The sequence below is a fragment of the Rhipicephalus sanguineus genome, chromosome 4, assembly GCF_013339695.2.
Source record: "Rhipicephalus sanguineus isolate Rsan-2018 chromosome 4, BIME_Rsan_1.4, whole genome shotgun sequence".
NCBI lineage: Eukaryota > Metazoa > Arthropoda > Arachnida > Ixodida > Ixodidae > Rhipicephalus > Rhipicephalus sanguineus.
Window position 1 is genome coordinate 43,669,788 of NC_051179.1, and position 19,384 is coordinate 43,689,171.

Here is a 19,384-nt window from a genome sequence, read left to right on the forward strand (position 1 = left end):
CGCTGCAGCTGGGGGAATCAGCTTAAAAGAATAAAAGGCTCGACCCCCTCCTCCCTCCATTTTTTTTTTTGTGGTCTCTTTTAAGTGTCATTGTGGTGGCCCTCTTACCGCCTTCAACTCCGCGTTTGTTGAACCCCCCGGAACTACATCGTAACCAGCGTAACCCCGACCAGGGGACGCGCTTCGCTCCCCGCAAGAGAAGTTTTCAGGAGAAACTGGCGGCAGCGCCCCTGGCGGGCGCCCAGGCTGTCGACGCGGAGAGGGACATGGCGGCGCGGCGCAGGGATACGGCAGTGAGCCCACTGCCCCCTTCTAGTACACTGTAGCCAAAGTGAAGGTCGCCAGAGGCGCTGTACCCTCTTCATCCAGCAGCATGGTTTGATCGTCTCAAAAGTTTCTTCTCCGTACTTCGTCCACCGCTTAGCCAAAGAAAAAAAAATCCCTCATCACTGAGAGTGTCAGCAACGTCTCCGGAACATGTAAGCCACAAAGCGCCCGCCGTAAACACGCACACACTGCCATGCAGTCGGTGTTGATGTATGGACGTATCCTCACGCGGGCCCTAGCGAACAGTGTTTTTAGCTACTCGACATGCGCGACCAGCTCCGACGCAAAGTACGCCTGGGCCAAGGGCGATCTCGGACTCCAGACGGTCACCTGCGGCTTCCCCAAGGAGAGGAATCGCTTCTCCATAGGTCTCGGAAGGGGTCAGTTTGGAGACGACGCGTGTTTCGCGGCGAAGTACAAGTCCTTCGATGTCCTAGGTGAGTGCCTTTTAAGCCTAAAAGTGTACTTTCGCTACGGGCTCGCAATCGTCAACTCCTTCGAACGTTCCCGCTGCACTCCGAGTGTGGCTGATTGTACCCTTACCTGTCGAAAGCGTTGGAGGATTGCCTCCTTTACGACTTTCGAAAGATCTGTCACTGCAGTGTCGCGGGATGAACTGAAAGTCATTCATTCCTGTCAGCAATCTCGGTTGGACTTTGCGCGCTGCGAGTGCGAAGTTCAACGAAGTTCCCGTCCAGCTTTTGAAAGTTCTCTTTTTCTTTCCTTTCTTTTTTCTGGCCTTCTCGACGCAGGCGTAGCGGACGGTGTCGGTGGCTGGAGGACGTACGGCGTAGACCCTTCACTGTTCTCGACGGCGTTGATGCGCAACTGCGAGCGCGTCGTTCACTCCGGTAGGTTCAAGCCCAACTCGCCGGCCAGTATCATCGCGTCCAGCTACTACGAGCTCTTGGAGAACAAGAGGCACATTATTGGTGAGCCCTGCGAGGCCTTGCACGACAGATGTCGCGCAGTATGCGTTGTTTCTAGTGCCGGTCCGATCGCATTCTCGAAAACGTAATGAATGAATACGACGCTCGCTTTATATTTTGTTTGCTCATGTGAAATCCATTTTCTCGCCGTCTCGGTTGAAATCTCTTCCGGCCTGAATGACGGACGGCCGCTTTTGATTTCCCTCTACCCACTGTAAGAATTGTCGCGAACAAACAAATCGAAATACCCACAAAAAAGAAGCAGTGCATACTTAGAGAGTAGTTATTAATAACACCCTGCGGTCATTGCACTCCTACACAAGCGCAGTTGGGAGGCTTTTACAGACCAATGTTTTGTGCATGTGTGATGCTAATCATTACAGTGTGTTCTGTTATTTTTTGATGTGATGGTAACATGTTTGTGACCATGACTATAAGCACATGTTTGTTTAATTAATTCCTTTATTTTTTTTATCTAGTATGGTTCTAAGTGCAATGTGGAAGTAAGAACAATTTACTCTTAAAGGAAACTCCTAATTAACTTAGTAGCGTGCATTGTTGCCATAATGCTGAGGCAATGCTACTATAAACATGGCTAATGTCTGCTTTCGCAAGCATTCCCGCAACAAAGCCAGCATTGATGCAGTGGTTTTGCAGTGCGGCTTTGAAGTTGTAGTGGAGTTTAGTTATTTTCTTCTCTACGGTGGGCCACTTGCCCTGAAAGGAGATCCTAAATAGAGCTTTTGTGATCACGACCAACAGTGGTCTCCATTTTGAAATGTTGCTTCAACGTGAAAATGCAACATTACCTTAACATCACTCGTAAACAATGACACAACATTGCTGAATGTTGCGCAATATTCGCAAAATTGTGTCAACAATTCATGCTACTAGGGAATATTTAAAACCAGTGTAATTTGAACATGTTGTACGCGAAATATTGCATATTTTACGATGAAATGTTGCATCAAGAGCATCTGTGGCCCGTCTCTGCCTCGCAGCAGTGTCATTAGCTTCATAGCAAAAACATGCTTGATATGGTGCTTTCCGTTGACCAGTAATATTTGCTGTGATGTCATCGTCAAAAATGAACTTTAGTCAGTCCTGCAAAGCTGGTCTGGTGTCCTTTTTAACAGTTAACCACACTGTACATATGCCTGGAGTGGGGGCCTGTTATCACCTCTTGTCACTTGCAACAATAGCGAAAGGCTGGAAATCCCAGCTTAACCACAAAGGGAAAGAAATCAGGAACCTCTTTCCGGACATTGGGTATGAGCATTGACTGACTGTTGCTGTTCGGTCTCATATAATGCCTTATCTGGAATATGCTCAAATGCATCCGGAAGGTGCTATGAGAGGTTATCAACAGTTGTTATGCTTTTAGTAAATATGTTGTAACGATGCAAATGGATGCTAAGGGAAGGGAGACATAGCAGATGGTGACGGAGCACATAGATGGAGGTTTTGAGAACTCTTGGAGAAGGGATTAGGCTGTCACTGTAGATGGTGACAAATTTTGGCTGCCTAAATCAACCGCTGGTTGGGCTGGACGTTTTGCAGTTTTAAATGGCACTAAATAAGACATGGCACATAACCAATAATTAATCAAACTTAATTGGAGTACAATCGTAACACCTCACATGAATGTGCGCATTTTCAACACATGATTACATGTTGATCATCTATTGGTGACTCTTACTGCAACAAAGAGATGCATAAAAGCCTAACGTCGGTTAGCCAAAATGACTGCAACATCTGTGCAAAGTCTGCACTCGAAATAAGAATGAATGTGTCCGAAAAAGATTGCATAAAGATGCATTTTTTTTTCTGTACTGAAGCTAAAATAGTTGTTGGAAAATAGGTAGAATGTTGAGGACCTGTGTGGCACCTCTGAATCACGTCAAAAAATTTTGATAATCTCGCAGGCTGTGGTGTGTGTTATATGTCATGCCCATTAACCACCAGCTGCGCACATTATCAGCTGAGCTGACATTTCAAGGCTGTTAATAGAAAACTTAAGTACCAGCCATGAAGCTTTGGCAACATTGCTTCTATAGTATTAATGCAAAGGCTTTGACTGAGCTGCATATTGAAGTGGCTTGGGTTGTGGAGCTGTGCTTGCTCAGGTCTGAGCCGAGAAAATCGTGGTGCTACCAACCTGGAGTGCCTAGCAGTCATCTTCGTCGTTCACAATTTCCGTTCATATCTTCACGGCAGCAAAGTTCATGATTGTGTTGAACACGACGCCCATGTCGTCATGTTTATGTCTTTCTTGTGTGTGTTGTCTTTACTAGTGGTGAAATGTCAAACAGTAAGCAATACCAGCTAGGCCAAGAAGAAGTTCTCCTCAAGTATTCATGATAGCGTCTGACCGTGGTTCACTTGTTGGGCTTATTGGGATCCTCACCCATCTCGCTTGCTGGGCATTGTGCCTTAATGAGTACAGCTTCCTGCACGTCTTTTCATACTGCAAATAAACCCATACCTTTGTAACAGTGCATACTTTTCATTTATAAAAAATTTAACTCATATGAAGTTTTGTTGCAAATGGCTTTGTGAATAAATTAATTTGATCTTTAAATGATAATCATAAAAATCAATAATTTTTTGACGTGGTGCTGACAGTGTGTAGTGTCTTTTAAAAACCACAGAGTTTCATAATAGTACACTAAAGGGAAAACTGGCGCTAGTGCATGTACGAGCTGCAACGCATGGCGCTTCAACCAGCATGGGAATGATGGGTAATACATGGATTTGCTTAAGATTCATTCCTTCAACTCCGTGTGGTCTGCAGCCTCTTTGTCGCAACTTCACGAAGTTCTGCAAAAGTTCCGCAGTCCAACTTCAGCACCTTGACCCGTTTAGGCTCGCCATTTCATATCAGCTCACAATGTTCAGAACGAGCCATTATATTATCTGAAACAAATGCCATAACACAACAATAAACAAAGCCACAAGTGTGTACGAAGCAGGGTGTGGTAACGAAATGTTTTTGGTTTTAGTTTTGTTCCACCAAAAAAAGTTCCATTCCATTTCTGCTCCATAACGAAAAAAAAAAAAAAAGAAATGATCCGTAACTGTTTGTAATAGTTTTTATTTACATACAATAAATTTAAGTTAAAGTAACAATAAAAACATAGTGTGTATTTTTCCTCTTAAGTGAGTTAAGAATTCTCTGAGCAGGCTGAATGCTTTGAGTCAAGGGAGTGAGCATGAACTCAGAAGCAGCACGTCATCGTGTGATATGCGAGACTGCTGTTCTGATCAAACAAACTTCACCATCGAGAATTCCCTCTCCATGCTGGCCTGTGTGGCTGGCACACCAGGGACCACTTCTGTTATATACATCTACGAGTGCTGCTCTTTTTGTTCTTCCCAAAATTTCAACACATCTTTAATTTAAAATCCCTGCCTGAGATATGCATTAATGCTCACATTGCATGACCTCGGTTGTTCCTGACTGCCAAATTTTCGCTTGAACCAAAAATCAATAAAAAATATTTTCACTCTGAAACAATATAATAAATGATGTTTCATTTACAGCTTTGCTCCGGTCAACACAATTTTTTTTTTCATTTTCGTTCTGTTCTGATGTGCTGGTTTGAAGCCACAAGCTTGAAGGTTATGCAAATCCATGTACTATCCATCATTCCCATGGTGGCTGAACGATTGTAGCACCACAGCTCCCTCTAGTAAATACTGTGGGAAACTGTATGGTAAAATTTACATTGAGCTTGACAGGCCATCGGCCCCTGCAACCATTTGTTAGATGTCTTCACATTATTTCAGTTGGCTTGCACGGTTGTGTCAGGTTAAAGATTATGATAAATGATGGCAGGATTTTGCGCTTGGATGTTGTGGGAAACGTGAGTGGCTTGCCAACGCAGGGAGCAGCACGGCATGCGTGCTCGTGCTGAACTGTGTCGAGCGCATCCTCTACTCTGCCAACCTCGGCGACAGCGGGTTCCTGGTTGTGCGGCGGGGCCAGGTGGTGCACCGGTCGCAGGAGCAGCAGCACTACTTCAACACGCCCTTCCAGCTGTGCTTGCCGCCACCAGGCGTCAGCCAGTTTGTTCTCAGCGACAGGTGCTGCGCTCATTCTTTATGTTCTCAATGTGCGGGAAGGATCAGGAGGGAACAGAGAAGCTTGTTGTTTGAGAGCTTCTAGCGACAACTGTATGATGTCAAAATAAATGTAGAGAATTGTGTTTTTGTTGGGGTATAGAAACAATATGCAAGAAATGACAGCTTGTCAGAGGCATGTAGAAGCACAGTAGGCTCTCGATAATTCAAACTCGAAGGGACCCCAAGATTTCGTTTGTATTATCAGAAGTTCTCATAAATATAACCCGGGGCCACATGCCAACTTGTTTTAATAAAACATTCGCAGACTTGTTTTAGTAAAACATTCGCAAATACGTACACAGGTGGTCAAAAGTATGCAGGCCACAGGGCCATAGGATTACATGTCATAGCGGCCTCAAAGCGTTTCACCCCCCCTCCCCCCCTACATACCGTATCTTCTCGCATATAACCTGCCCTCCATATAAGCAGCACCCCCAACTACAAACTGGAAAAATACAATTAAGAAAATAAAATCTCCACGTATTGCCGCCAGGCCGCCTTCTGTGAAGCCGTGAAGCTGTGCCGTGAAGCCAACTTGCACACCGAAATTCCCATATAACCCGCACCCTGACTTTAACTCCAGATTTTCTGCATATTTTGTGTTATATGTAAGAAAATCCGGCACGTGCCAACCTGGGGGCCTCGAAATTCAAAAGCTTTGTAAAGCGGGGGCTAAAAGAGGGGTGGGGGTACGCACCAAGAGAAAACTGGCGTGCATTTTTATTTGCAACATCATAGACAGCTCTCAATGAGTGCCAGTAATGTTTTTACAGTAAGCACGATTGTACTGGTACTCGCTATGCAATGCATGCACGCTTGTGTAAAGGACAGAGTGTGTTTTGTCACGTGATGTCTAGTAGCCCCTTCCCAATCTTAGTACACTTTTTCGCGTGACACCACTGTAGTACGGTGAAAGTGACTTAAGCGTTCTGCACGCGATAAGTCAAATCCAGACCGTCCTGCACTTTTTAAAAATCTTTCTTCCTCGATCAAGACAGGATTGTTAGTGTGCATATTTTCTGGTACAGACAAGGAAAAAAGTATGAATTAACCAAATTAACGCGATGGAGCAGTTTAAATTACCATAAAATCCTGAGCAAGCGCTCCCCTCCTTTTTTTCGAGAGATTTGAAATATGCGCCAATGACAGAGCAAGCACCCCCCACCCTTCCCTTCTGCCATTTTCACTGTTTCATTCACTGTTTTGGAAACAGTGAATGCATGCGTACTCAATAAAGCATTTCATTAGATGCACGGGTGTGCATTTTTTATCCTTAGGGGCTCTTTCGCCACTATCTTGAATTTTGATGCGCGACCGAGCAAGGGCCCTCCCTCCAAATCCTGTCGGATTATCTTTCACAGTAAGGGGGGGCGCTTGCTTGGGATTTATGGTAAGTAGCTTTAAAATACCTTGAAAACATACTGGGCAAACCAAAAGTTTGAGTTGTCACGAGTCTACTGTATGAAGTGTGTCGTGTGTCAGGAATTAGTCAATGTGTACTTTGTCTAGACTTGGGGTTGCCAACAGATATCGTTCGCAGCTCCTTAGGGGTGGCTGCAAAACACTCAGTTCAGCCGCAGGTGTTGCATAGTGTAGATGGCACAATTTTATTACGATTATTCTAGCTATGCACGAGTAAGCAGCTGAGAAGATGTCTCTCTACAATATTCTTTTCTTTCTTAAAAAAAAATAAATTTGGTTTTACACACAAAGGGATAACTGCTAAGCCTGATCATGTAGGCTTAATAGCCCATGCTGTCATGAAAATATCCTCCTCTCGAAGCCGTCCTTAACTTCCACTTAAAGGGACACTAAAGGCAAATAACAATTTTATGTCAGAGTGAAAGGTCAATGTGTGAGTATGTCTAAAACGTCAATAGTATCAACAGCAGTGCTCTAGTAATTGAGAAATTAAGGTAAATGTAGAACATGACGTGCGCCACGAGTGGGAAATTTTGGAAATGATCCCGATGGCGTCAAGAGTCCCGATTACAATTAACCACTACCAGTGATGTGATAGCTGCGCCAATTGCGCCAAACTGCGCCAAGACGTGAAAACTGCTACATCCTGCTACATCTCCGCTGTTTTGCGCCAAAACTGCGCCAAACTATAAGCACACTAGCGGAAAAATGTGCGCAGCGCGCCGCCGGCGGCAAAACGCGACACTCCAAAGCTGCCGCACGGCAAAATTTTCGTGCCGCGAGAGGAATGTGTTTGTGCATCATTTTTTTCGGCACGCTGCCCGGCGCTTTCTGGGGACATAATCATAACCGACATAACCCTCTCCAGACTGCTGCAAATTGGCGTGACCCCCCAAAAATGCATCTTGGAAGGAGCGGCTCGCCGCGAGCTGGTGTGACCGCACCGCCGCAGCAACATAGAAGTAAAATTTCAGTTAGTACAGCGAACGTCCACGCCTGTCTTATTTTTGCACCCATTTTTAAGTTCCGCTACTCGAACGAGTGTTATACCCCTGTCACACGGACAACCTTAACCGTGGTTAAGCTGACTACGGTTGCGGCTGACCACGGTTAGGGGTAGCTACGCAGCAGAAATAACATGGTTTTGCAGCGATAAAGCGACATTCTACACAAGAGGCACATTGAGGCCACGAAGACGCATCGGAATTCAGCAAGTGTACTGAAAACTCCAAAGACCTGCATATCAGACATATTTGGACATGACAAAAATTGCAACCCAATCCGATCCAGGCTCTTTGCGAACCCAAGTAAACCAATTTAGGAGGCGTTGATGTAAACGTAACCGGCTGATACGAATTCGTGAAATTTCCCAGCCGAATTCCACTGTGTCGAATGGGCCGAAATTTGGATGTTCCGAACACTTTTCCGCGTCGCGGCGCGTGATACGAACTTTGGTACTGAATCCGTCGAGCGACGGCCAAGAGCAGAATGCTGTTAGCTTCGGAAGTACGCGCGCGGCCAGTGCGCACACTGTCAGAACTGTGGTTATCGTTTGCCATAACCGCTGTGGGCGAAACCGCAGTCGCTCTTTACACTATCATGTATGGCGACGACGAAACTGACGGGACTCCGAAAGTGCGCGTGCGTCGAACGCCCACCCAGTCCAAGTGGCGCTGCTTCCCGCAAACGCCGCGGACAAAACAGCGGCAGATGCGATTATAGATAGCAATACAGGCGACGCAGAACGTAGCTTTTAAGGCACGTGCGCAGCCAGCACAGGCGGATTGAAAACGGAACTACCGTTTGCCGCAACCGCCGCGCACGAAACCACGGTTGCTATCAACGCGATCATCGATAGCGACTACGAGCTCCGAAGGTACGCGGCTAACGCAGCGGTAGATTAAAGGCTATATAGTCGTAGAAAAAGGCACGAAGCAGTGGTGTAGCCAGGAGGGGCGCCCCGCCCCCGCCGAAATTATTTATTTATTTATTTTTTTTGCTATGGCATACAGAGCCCAAAATGACACTTGACCACATCTGCCTGCCCGGCCCCCACCTCAAATCAAGGAGGTGCCGTCCCCTCGCCCCCCCCCCCCCCTCCCTCCCCCCCCAAGACAAAAATTTCTGCCTACGCTCCTGGCACGAAGCCTTTCGGCTTCCGTGTCGATCTTCGCTTGTCACTATGGTGGAGCGGACTTCACTTAGTTTTCAGTTGGCCTCATGCGAAGATTTGACGCGCGCTTTCGCGGCAGCCAGCTGCGCCGTCCCCTATTTGTCCGTTCACGTGTGTCCCAGAAAGGCATACGCGAGTTCTTTTGACAGAAATTAATATTTTGTGCGTATATCGTGGTTTGAAAACAGGTATTGCTAGTCTTTTGATGATACCAAATTTTGGGCGATACGAATATTGTCGTTCCCCCTTCAGATTCGTATCACCGAGATTCTACACCCTACCTGCATTGTTAGTTTGGCCACTCTAAGCCATTATAAGACCGCAACGCCAATGGCAGCCTGCATTGACACCCTTGTCTAATGTTTACGCTTACGGGGCTGTTAGGTGATCCAATGGTGTTATGCAAACAGCCATCATTGGACAAAACTTTTTATTTCAAAACAGTTCCCTTATTTGACTGTTTTGCTTGACACGGTTCATTTTTCCCCTTGGCAGTGAGCTTTTAGCTGACCCAAAAGCTGTTTTCCCTGCTCCCAAACGCGTTTTTGGCTGCTCCAAAAGCCCTTTTACCTGCTCCAAAACGCACTTTTTGCTGCTCCAAAAACCTGCTCCAAAACAGCTTCAGTCAATCACATCACTGCACTACTAATCGAACTATTTGCGATAAAAAAAAGAACCTTCCGTGCATCACAAGACGCAATAAAATGCCGCTTGTTCGTTTCTGTTTGATTCATAGAAAAAAAGAACCTCTTGGCGTTGACATGGGGAACGGTGCGAGGGGCTCAAAAGTTCCGTTTTCACCGAGCTGCGCGTCTCGGTGGCCGAGCTGCGCATCTCGGTGGTAGTTTCCGTATCGCATACTGCTGCGTGTGCTTGGCTCTCGATATTTTCGCACTGTTGATACTCTACTTCTGCTGCTGGTCAAGCTAAGCTCCGTTACAGTGAATTATAGTGTCTAGGAGTGGCTCGTGGCTGCGTCTTGGCAAAGTCAATGGTCGCTGTTGCACAAGAAACTGTAGAGTCGGCAGCCGGGCAGTAAAGGCAGGCAACGTTGGGTACGACGACTGCTACGTCATAAGGCCCGTTCAGGCGGGCGATTTGTAGTGCACTAACGCTCTGCAAACCACTAAAACGTGATTTTCTTTCAAAATAAGCATCTCCTTGGCTCGAAACAAGCACTGCGACATTTCTGGAACATCGACTTAATACTTGCCTTTAGTGTCCCTTTAAATAAAGATGTGCAAGTTTCGTTGTCTCTGCACACTTGCTTCCAAAGACTTCACAAGAGAAAATTTTCTCCCTTGTGACTGACCCCATCGTTGCTGGGTCACACTGGATTGTGTTTGGCATCTTCGGGCTATGATTATCACGACTGCAAAGTATTGCACATTTCCTGACGTGTGGTATTTGTGCGTGTGTGTGTGGTATTCTTGCTCCTGGCAATATTAGAGAGTTTTAGTGTAGCGCGCGCAACGGCCTTGCGCACGGAACGGGTGAGAGAGAGCAAGACTGCGCATGCGCTGAACCTAAGAGAGATGTGTGCGTTTGCGCGCGCAAGAGATGCGCACGCTAGATCTCGGCGCTTACGTTGCGCCCGCTACGGCTGTTGCATACCTTACGGGTTCTCTCGCGAGATCTCGACCGGTCGAGACAAGCAAAATGGCTGCGTCCGACAGCAGCACAAGCGGCACGGCGGTCATGGCAGCGAATAAATCCCGCGTCCATTTCGGAATTGCCCTCGATTTGGAGCTCTTTGTCTACGTGAGTAGCTTGAATCCGTTCGCGGACCCAGTGCAGTGGACAGTGATCTTCGATGTCGTCGAGACTGCAGTCGCCCTTCTAAAGCCACCGCTCTCGGTTTGTGAGCATCAAATCGTCTATCTCTTCCAATGAAAGAGTGGCCAAAAGGCGCTGATTCGAAAGGATGCTGGAAGGCATTTTTCCTCCCTTGCTGCTGCTCGTCTCGTAGAAGTCGTACCAACCGTCACCGTTCACCACAGATCACTTCAACAAAATTTGCGCCATCGTAAAATCTTGCCTTGTCTGGTGCATTGACTTGTGTCAGCTATGATCGGCTATTGTAGTTTATTTCTTAGCCGCTAGATGGCGCAGAAAAACACGCCGAGACGAAGGTGCTGACGCTTAGACGCTGTCCACGTTTCGGTTGTTGCGTACGGTAAACTAAAAATGTAGGAGAGAGCCTCAACTCTAACGTACGCAGCGCGCAGGCCGTTGCGTACGTACAGGTTTGTGCGCGCTAAGCTAAAACTCTCTATTGATGCCAGGAGCATGAATATTGGGTTGGGGGGAGGCTTCCTAACTTAAGTTTGTGGAGATTTTAGGAGCATAGGACATCATGCGCACAAGTACGAACATACTGAAAGGTACATTTATTGCTCCTTGGTACAATTGAATGCAAGTACATTGAAAGGATAACAGAATAATTCTCTATAAGGGACACAAGCAGCAGGTGCTAGGCTTCACTGCATGATGGTTATTTCAGCTGGTAATAAGCTTCACTGCATTACACGGCTTTGACGCAGCGAAGCAAATCTGTGATTACGGAGACTCTTGTTGCGTGAGCCATCCATATTTTGAGGCACGCACACTGCTAATTATTCCATTCATGGCATGTAATTGCCTACAGATTCAATGGTTTTGATAGACAGCTTCTGCTGAGAAAGTGCCGTTTCGTCGCCATGAATTATTTCCAACAATGTGAGAAGCGATTGCGGGAACTGTTGGGCGAGGTGGCCTTTGGGCAATGCCGCTTTGCCATATTTTCTCACGTATAACTTACACCCTCAACAACTAATTGCAGATAATTTTCTAAAAAACGATCCCCGCATATTGTCGTAACGCTAGCTTTTCCGCTTAGCTGTAAAGCACGGCTGTGAAGCCACGTTGCACACCAGAATTTGCGTTTTTCGTCTCTACTTTAGCACCGAATTTTCTGTATTTTCTTTGTGCGGGTTATGTGCAACAAAATACGTATAGGCCTTTCTTTAGGGCTCCATTTTTGGGGAACCCTGCTAGTCTGTGTCGTCAAAACGCAGCTGTGGATTAAGTTGATAGTTTCTCCTCTGATCATCGGTGAGAACGGAACCACGTATTTTGCAGGATTGCCTCAGTAGTAAAATTCTTCTAATTGAATACGAGTCTTGAAGTAGAATCAAAAAGGCATGAAATTCAGGCATGGTCACAGATTCCGTTTCTATTGTAATGACCAAAAAAAAACACGAACAGCACTTTTGTGGTTTACAATGCCATGCCTGTAAGACTGTTTGTTCACTTGCGATATATTATTGTAAGCCAAATGTACTACAAGATTGAATGCTTTGATTTGAGACTGAAGTATTCTGTGCTGATTTTCTATTTCAGAATTTTGTGCATCTTGAATGTTTTATGCTGTGAAGTACCTTTCACAATAAAATCAACATTTAATTATGTCTATAATTATTTGAGCCACAGAAAATATTATTGCACTTTTAAAATCTGCACAGAAAATACATATACTGTAACGGTGCTTCTTATTATAATTTGGTAAAAAAATAAACACTATAACTCCAGATATCATTTCCTTCCTTAGTAAAGCATGGCTCTGTTTTTTTTTGTGCAAGCAACATGTGCACAGCCTTAATTGGGAGTTAAGAAGCCAGTGTGGTTTGTGAAGCATTCCTTGAGTGCCGTGGCAGATATTCCACATCTTAATTAGTGCTGCCAAACGTGGGATATTAGGGATCCTAATGTGCTACAACTTCCGCAGGGATTTCAGTACGAGGTGCGGTGACAGCTCCAGCAAATGAAAGATTTCTAGTGCCCTTTATATGATACACTGTATGATTATGTGGCCAGATAAATGAGTGTCGCTTTCTTTTTTCCTTTTTTGCAGCCCTGAGTCGGCAGATACTTCTTCCTTTCCCGTCCAAGAAGGGGACCTGATCTTGATGGCTACCGACGGCCTCTTCGACAACTTGCCGGAGAACATGATAGTGAACGAGCTTGCACAACTTAGGGTACTTCAAAGATATTTTTTTTACATCTAATGATGGTGCACAGCAGTGTAGGAGTGACTGAGCTGCAGAGAGCACCCTTCGTAGTGGCAGGTTCACTTTTACATTGATGAGGAAATTTTGAATTGGCATGCTGCGGTCTCCTTCCTACACAGGGATATCACACCACATACCTCCTTCGGCTCCTACATTCCGTTGTCACCGCGTTTCTTGCCCCACATTTCGGTTTAAAAGTGACAGCGATGCCTACGATATTAGTGTGGATACTTGTGTGAGATGTGTGGGGAAAATAATTTTTTTTGAAAGGATAAGTGCATTTTATAGGCCCCCCAACACGCTTTTAGTTTGCAAGCGTTTCGTAAGAGGAAATGTGGACGCAATAAGTGCTAGGAATGCTACAAACACGTGCACTGAAGTGCTGTCATCAACTCATTTCATACGCTGTTAGTATCTTGCTCTTCTTGCAGTGACAATTATGACTCTTTCCATGACATGTTTATGGTGCATGTTAATGTTATGTTAACGTTATGTTGATCATGCGGGAAGTTGAGGTTTTTATGGAAACCCCTCTAGTTGGGAGGAATCATGAGAAAAACAAAAAGAAGAACACCGACCACAAAGTAATTTTTAAAAATGACGTCTCAGCTCTTCTGACCCGAGCCTTGTTGTCAATGTAACCAAGGTCTGCCGTCATGGGAGCTGTAACAGCTTTTCAGGTGAAACTTGTTAGAAGTTAGGTTTTTGTGGCGCCGTTGTCGTACACGAAAAACCCGATGCGAAATGTGGGCCTCGAAGGTGCTTTAATCTCTCTTGATCGTGGGCTTGTTGCCAATCAGCTGTTTTTGATATTGCAGTCTGATCTTTTATCGAATTCACTTGTCATTTCAAGTTGCCACATTTCACTGTTGCCTGGATATGAACGCATGACCTCACGTTACAGTGCCGGCACGTGAGTCATTAGGTGCGCCCTCCCGGCATGCCAACAACCAATCAGAGCCGTTTCACTTCTGCCGAGGACAGAAAGAAAAATAATGATAGAAAAGTATTCGGTCAGGCGCACATACGCCAAACTTTGTTTGCCTCTATTTTCTCGATAGGGGAAGGGTTCCTGAACTTTTTTCTGAATCTTTTGTGGTAGGTGTTCTCCTTTTTCTGTTTATCACATTACAGTCAAACCCCGTTAATACGTACCCGCTTTAAGCGTGCTAATGGTTAAAACGTAGTTGCGATGAATCCCCGACCGAGTCTCATAGAGCCTAATGCATTCGCTGACCGCTTAAGCCGTAGTGCTTCGTCCTGCGCCTACCGGTTAGTGCGTACCCTGCGTGCCGCGATAATTTTTTTGTGCCATAAAATTTTACTGCACCACTGAACTTCCCGACCCCCCAATGTGCCGCCAAAGGTTTTCCACCTTCGAGAAGTGCGTAGATCGGTCGATCGCTAATTCCGACTTCTGCGCGATTGCGACGACGCTTTTGCGAGTAAGCACCGGGAAAGAACGAAGGTGAGGCGGCGGCCGACGACGAACGCACTAGCATGACTTATTGCCGACAACCCTATCACAATAAGTTTCTTCAGGTATCTGCTCGGGCACGCGCGCGGCACAGCACTGCTTTAAGCCTACTGCACACTTTTAATAGGCGACACCCTGAATGCGCTGCCGCCTCGTTGTGCAGGGCCGTGTTCAAGCGCGCGCCGCTTTGTAGAAACGAAAGCAGCTCGCTGTTGCGGAGTTCAGCGTTGCTGGTCGCGGGTGACAAAAACCTCTTTGCACTGACGCTATCACGCTAAGCGTACGTGTACCGTACAGCAAGCGTAGCGCTGTTGTAACCATACTGCATGCTTTTATTGGGCGACCACCCAAACGCACTCCCTCTCGCTGCCAGCACCGCTAGAGCCTCGCACAGTGGGCATCGCTTGCAGGAAGTTCGTCATCGCCGCGTTAACTGAACAAGCTACTCGCCGCATCTGCGCACAGTCTGGAGCGAAGTGTGTACGAAGAACACTCCCACAACAAATGCGCCCGTGCAGTGCAGCAAGCGGCCCGGCAGTGACGACGTGAGCCGAGAAGGCCACGCGCTGCACGCAACTAGCCAGGAGACAATCGGCTCCACGCAGCCGTACCGCATTTCACTGAAACTGTGTCAGTTTTCGTTTAGTAGCAGGTTGCGGTACAGACGCACACATGTGCACATATAGCCGACACTGTCCGTTCCGTCGCTATGTCGGTCACTGCATATGCCGGACCCTGTAATAGTTCTGAAATGCTCCTTGGCGTCGCCACCACACGCTATCGGCACTACCGGACGGTCGTGCGAGAGTGCCAGAATCTTTTCTCCACTTTGGCAAAAACAAATAAAAGGCTTTGCAGTGGGTAGTTTAGGCAATATTTGCTGTGGCACTGTATATATTCCTTTACTGGCGGCGATGGCGTACGCGAGGAGATGCAAATTTTTACTTGGTGGTTAATGCGTACTACCGTTTAGTGCGTAGTTATGCGTCGTTCCCGGCAGGTACGCATTAACGAGGTTCCACTGTACTCATGCATCATTATTTGTTTTGTGTTTTCTTGCTTTGTTTCCAGGACACAAGCTTTGACAGCATTCAGCAGACGGTGAACTCTCTGGCACTACAGGCGAGGAGGCTCGCGTTTGACGAAGCTCACTTGTCACCGTTTTCCCTTCGGGCACGTGACAATGGCATCGACACCATCGGTGAGATTTCATGCTTCCTTTCTCTGTTACTGTGTGTGCTCGTTTGATGCCATTACGTGTCTTCCCTGTGCTAGGTAGAGAGTAGAGGTGTGCAGGTGTGGGGGGTCATAACTAGAGGTGTTCACGGGCTCCGGGTAGCTCGAAGGCCCGAGACCGACCCGGCCCGCGGGCTGGGCTCAGGCGGGCCGATGTATTTTCACCTCGGGTCTGGGCCGGGCTCGGGCTACCTGGAGTTTTATCGGGCCGGGCTCGGGCCCGGCGCAAAGCCTGACTCAAACCCGAAATATAGAGGATAAGCGGGAATTGTTTTCCAGCACGCATACAGCGCCTTTTCCACGAGCGCCCTTTACTGCATTTCCTTTACATTCGCTACTTTAAACAAAAGGGGAGCAGGTAAAGCACTGCCTCTGCTGCACTCCGACAAACAGAGAAGTAACACCACCAGAGCTAGTGACGGTGCCACGCGACTGTTTGCGTTAAATTTAAGGTCAAATCCCATATGAGTGAAAATGCACGCGACAGCGACGAGCGACCCGATGTAGATCGCCTTCGTGCAAGCTGACGCCTACATGGGCTAGCGGCCGTGCATGGGCATACCCCGTACACGTGATGGCTTCGGCGAGCGAATTCCATTGTTGCTGGCATGAGGCCGTCTACTTGTATAGCAAAAGCGCCGCACTTCGTTGAAGCCGGAATCGTTAGACTGCTTGCTGCTTTTGCACGACAATTTGTAACCTGTGTAATAGAGACTGTTCGTCGTGTGTCGTTTGATCATATTTGATATGTTCAATAAAATGCCAAATTACCGGAACACGATGTTTTATTTTCGCAGCGAACCTTCAAAAAGCCGGGCCGGGCCAGGGCCGGGCCGGGCCAGGGTGGGCCCGGGATTTTGTTTTCGTACGTCTGGCCTGGCCGGGTGGGCTCGCAGCCCTTTGCCGTCGGGCTCGGGCGGGCCTTCGACAAAGTTCGCGGGCCCGGGCCATGCTCGGGCTCGGAAATACGGCCCGTGCACAGCTCTAGTCATAACTTCATTTGAATTGGAATACTACACAGTGATTCTCGCGTGGAAACATAGGCTCACTAGTGGCTGGCCTGGAAATAAGAGGCTTCTGGACTAAACTTGAGGATTATTATGCATCGCACTTCCACAGGAACTGTACCGCAATTATCTCTGGTGTCATAAGAAATATTTGTGCCGACAGAGCGGCATATTTTTTGGCTGATGCCATCAAAGAAGGCATTGAGTCTGAAGGGAATTGCTACATGCCATGGACAACAATATAAAGCAAGGTACATGCCTCAAAATATGGATGGCCCATGTGGGAATGGCCTTATTTTTGCGCTTAATAACTGATTTCCTTAGGAAGCTTTGGTGCAGTACAGCCGTGCATTGCGGTGAGGGAAACTAACAGCAGAATTAACTTGCAGCGAAGCGTACTACCTGGAGGTTAAATCTTTTGTATCAGACTGCCAGTATATCTCGATACTTTGCGATTACGTTTAGATTCAATGTGTTTGGGCTTGACTTTATAGGCATTACGGATGCTACACAGAAAGAAAAAAAAAAGCTTCAGTAGGACTGAGAGTCCATTTCCTTGCAGAACTGTTAGATGACGTTACAGGTTACGAGAACTTCTCATGTGCACTGTTCGTAATATATTGTAATCATTACACAGTTCAGAATTTAGGTGCAACACTTGTAATCTTGTAATAATATCTTGTAATCACTACACAATTCAGGGTCTGACAATAGGCAGCAAGATGACTGAAGCCGCATGTTCACCTATGTGAGCATTTCGCCAATGCAGTAAAGAATTGCACGCTTGTGGGATTTCGTGTACATTTTGCGTGTGACATTCACCAAGTGAACTTGCGTGTTTTTTAAAACAACCCTGCCAACCTCCTCTCTTGCTGATGCATGTATGTTGCGCAGTGTAGTCAAATGCCCGGTTGTGTCAGGGTGCTGGCTTCTGGGTCTAGCCAAATCTATGCGCACCTCTATGCCAAAGTGCTTATCTCCGTGTTGTCCTTAGTAGGCCTCCTTTTAAGAATGGTAAGGTGGCTTTTCGGCAATGCTTAGACCAATCCACATGGTTTATCATGCACTCTTAGTAGCTAAGTCTTCCTACTGGGGCTGCATAATGTACAACAACACCAATGTCTCAACTTGCCTGTCCATTTCACCACGAATCTGCGCACACTGTTGAGTACAAGGCTTACACTGCAAGCCCGATGGACTGTGCTCACGGATTGAAACACTACATCATAAAACCTTTAGTTCAATGCTCAATTGCTAGAGATAGCCATGTCGTGTTGCTAGAAATCTGACCGCTAAAGTTAATGTTGGCTCAGATGTAAGTGTTTGAGGCGAAATTACGACAATACACCATGAAATGAAGATGGTGGAAACGAAAGTATGTGCTCTGAATTCTGTTTCAATCCATGAGCACTGTACATATTTGCGTGGAATGTGGAACTTGTATTCATTGATGCGAAATGACATTTGCTCAGGTGTGGCGCTGTCATGTTTTTTAACTGCACGAATCTTCCATTTTACTTTTGCAGGGGGAAAACCGGATGACATAACGATTTTGCTAGCATCTGTGACTTCCAAGCAAGGCCACAGCAGGGAGACGCTGAAGACAAACGTAGCGCGCAACACATCTCTCGACCACGGATAACCTGTTCCCGCGCCACCCTTCCCGCTTCGCATCGTTCTTGTATTGTGGACTGTGCGGCGTCTGAAAAGTCAACCTCAGTAGAGGAAGGAGGTGGTTGTGCCTGAGGTGACTACAGTCAAGAACTTAGTCTAGACAAGAGCTACAGCCGCGTCGCCACTTTGCACGGCCGTACGTGTAAATAAGTTTTAATTTGAATAAGCGAGCGAATAAAAGTGCTGATTTAGGAGCCTCTCAGCGGCGGCGAACTTTGTGTGGTTTTTCATTCACCGGGGGGCGTGGCACACAACCCGTGTGCTGGCGGGTGTGCACAACAGCCAGCAAGCGTACATGAACCAGCGGCTTACAAACCTGGGCGAGTTGGTAGGAGTTCATTTTTCATCATACTGTGTGGCAGTTAGGACGAGACACAAAGAAACTCTGTCTCACTTTTTTCTTTCTGTTCCGTCCTAGCTGAAGTGCACTTTGATCAAAGATGAGCCATAGGTGCTGTGAAAAATGCGAAGTTGAATGGACCTTTGCTGAAGTTTGCTTGAGCTTGTTGGCAACAGTTCCCTCTGAATTACATGCACCATTGAAAATTTGACCTTTTTTAATGATTGTAAAAGTAGGTCTACTGCTAGGTGGTTATCCAAATAGCATTGGTGTAGTCATTCATGTGGTGCATGTATTAAAGCACAGCTCACTTAGATTATGGCGCCAAAAATGTAGAAGCAATTCTCCCGTTGAAACCATGTGCAAAAGAGAAGCTCCCAGCATGTGCAGTTAACACTTCATCTTCACTCGAACTGGTACAGCGATTCATTGGGCAAATCTTCAATGCAGGTAAATGTGCCATTTCAGTTTCGGAAAAGAGATCAATTAAGGGTGAGGATGAATTCTTCAGGAAGATATCAAGGGACACACAAGGTAGTGCTGCAAATAACCAAAAGAAAAGCCATACTCCAGTGTTTGTAAGAGGCATAGAGCAAATGGCTGTTTTAGTAAGCAGCTCTGTGTA

At 46.5% G+C, this 19,384-nt stretch overlaps 1 protein-coding gene across 1 annotated transcript; it reads left to right on the plus strand.

The window, feature by feature from the left end:
• Positions 1-346: 346 nt before the first annotated feature.
• On the plus strand, positions 347-18,632 carry LOC119389864 (protein phosphatase PTC7 homolog). Its single transcript, XM_037657271.2, has 6 exons — positions 347-764; positions 1,080-1,259; positions 5,144-5,342; positions 12,869-12,992; positions 15,574-15,703; positions 18,272-18,632. Exons 1-6 carry the CDS (start codon positions 521-523, stop codon positions 18,385-18,387), a joined length of 993 nt encoding a protein of 330 aa, XP_037513199.1. The 5' UTR covers positions 347-520; the 3' UTR covers positions 18,388-18,632.
• The last annotated feature ends 752 nt before the right edge of the window (positions 18,633-19,384 follow it).

What these genes read in the sequence shown, in the direction of transcription:
- LOC119389864 (XM_037657271.2), top strand. Translation starts at nt 521, where the DNA reads ATGCAGTCGGTGTTGATGTATGGACGTATCCTCACGCGGGCCCTAGCG. An exon ending in GAACAAGAGGCACATTATTG is followed by an intron (nt 1,260 to 5,143) that starts GTGAGCCCTGCG and finishes TTGCCAACGCAG; the next exon opens with GGAGCAGCACGGCATGCGTG. An exon ending in ACGAGCTTGCACAACTTAGG is followed by an intron (nt 12,993 to 15,573) that starts GTACTTCAAAGA and finishes CTTTGTTTCCAG; the next exon opens with GACACAAGCTTTGACAGCAT.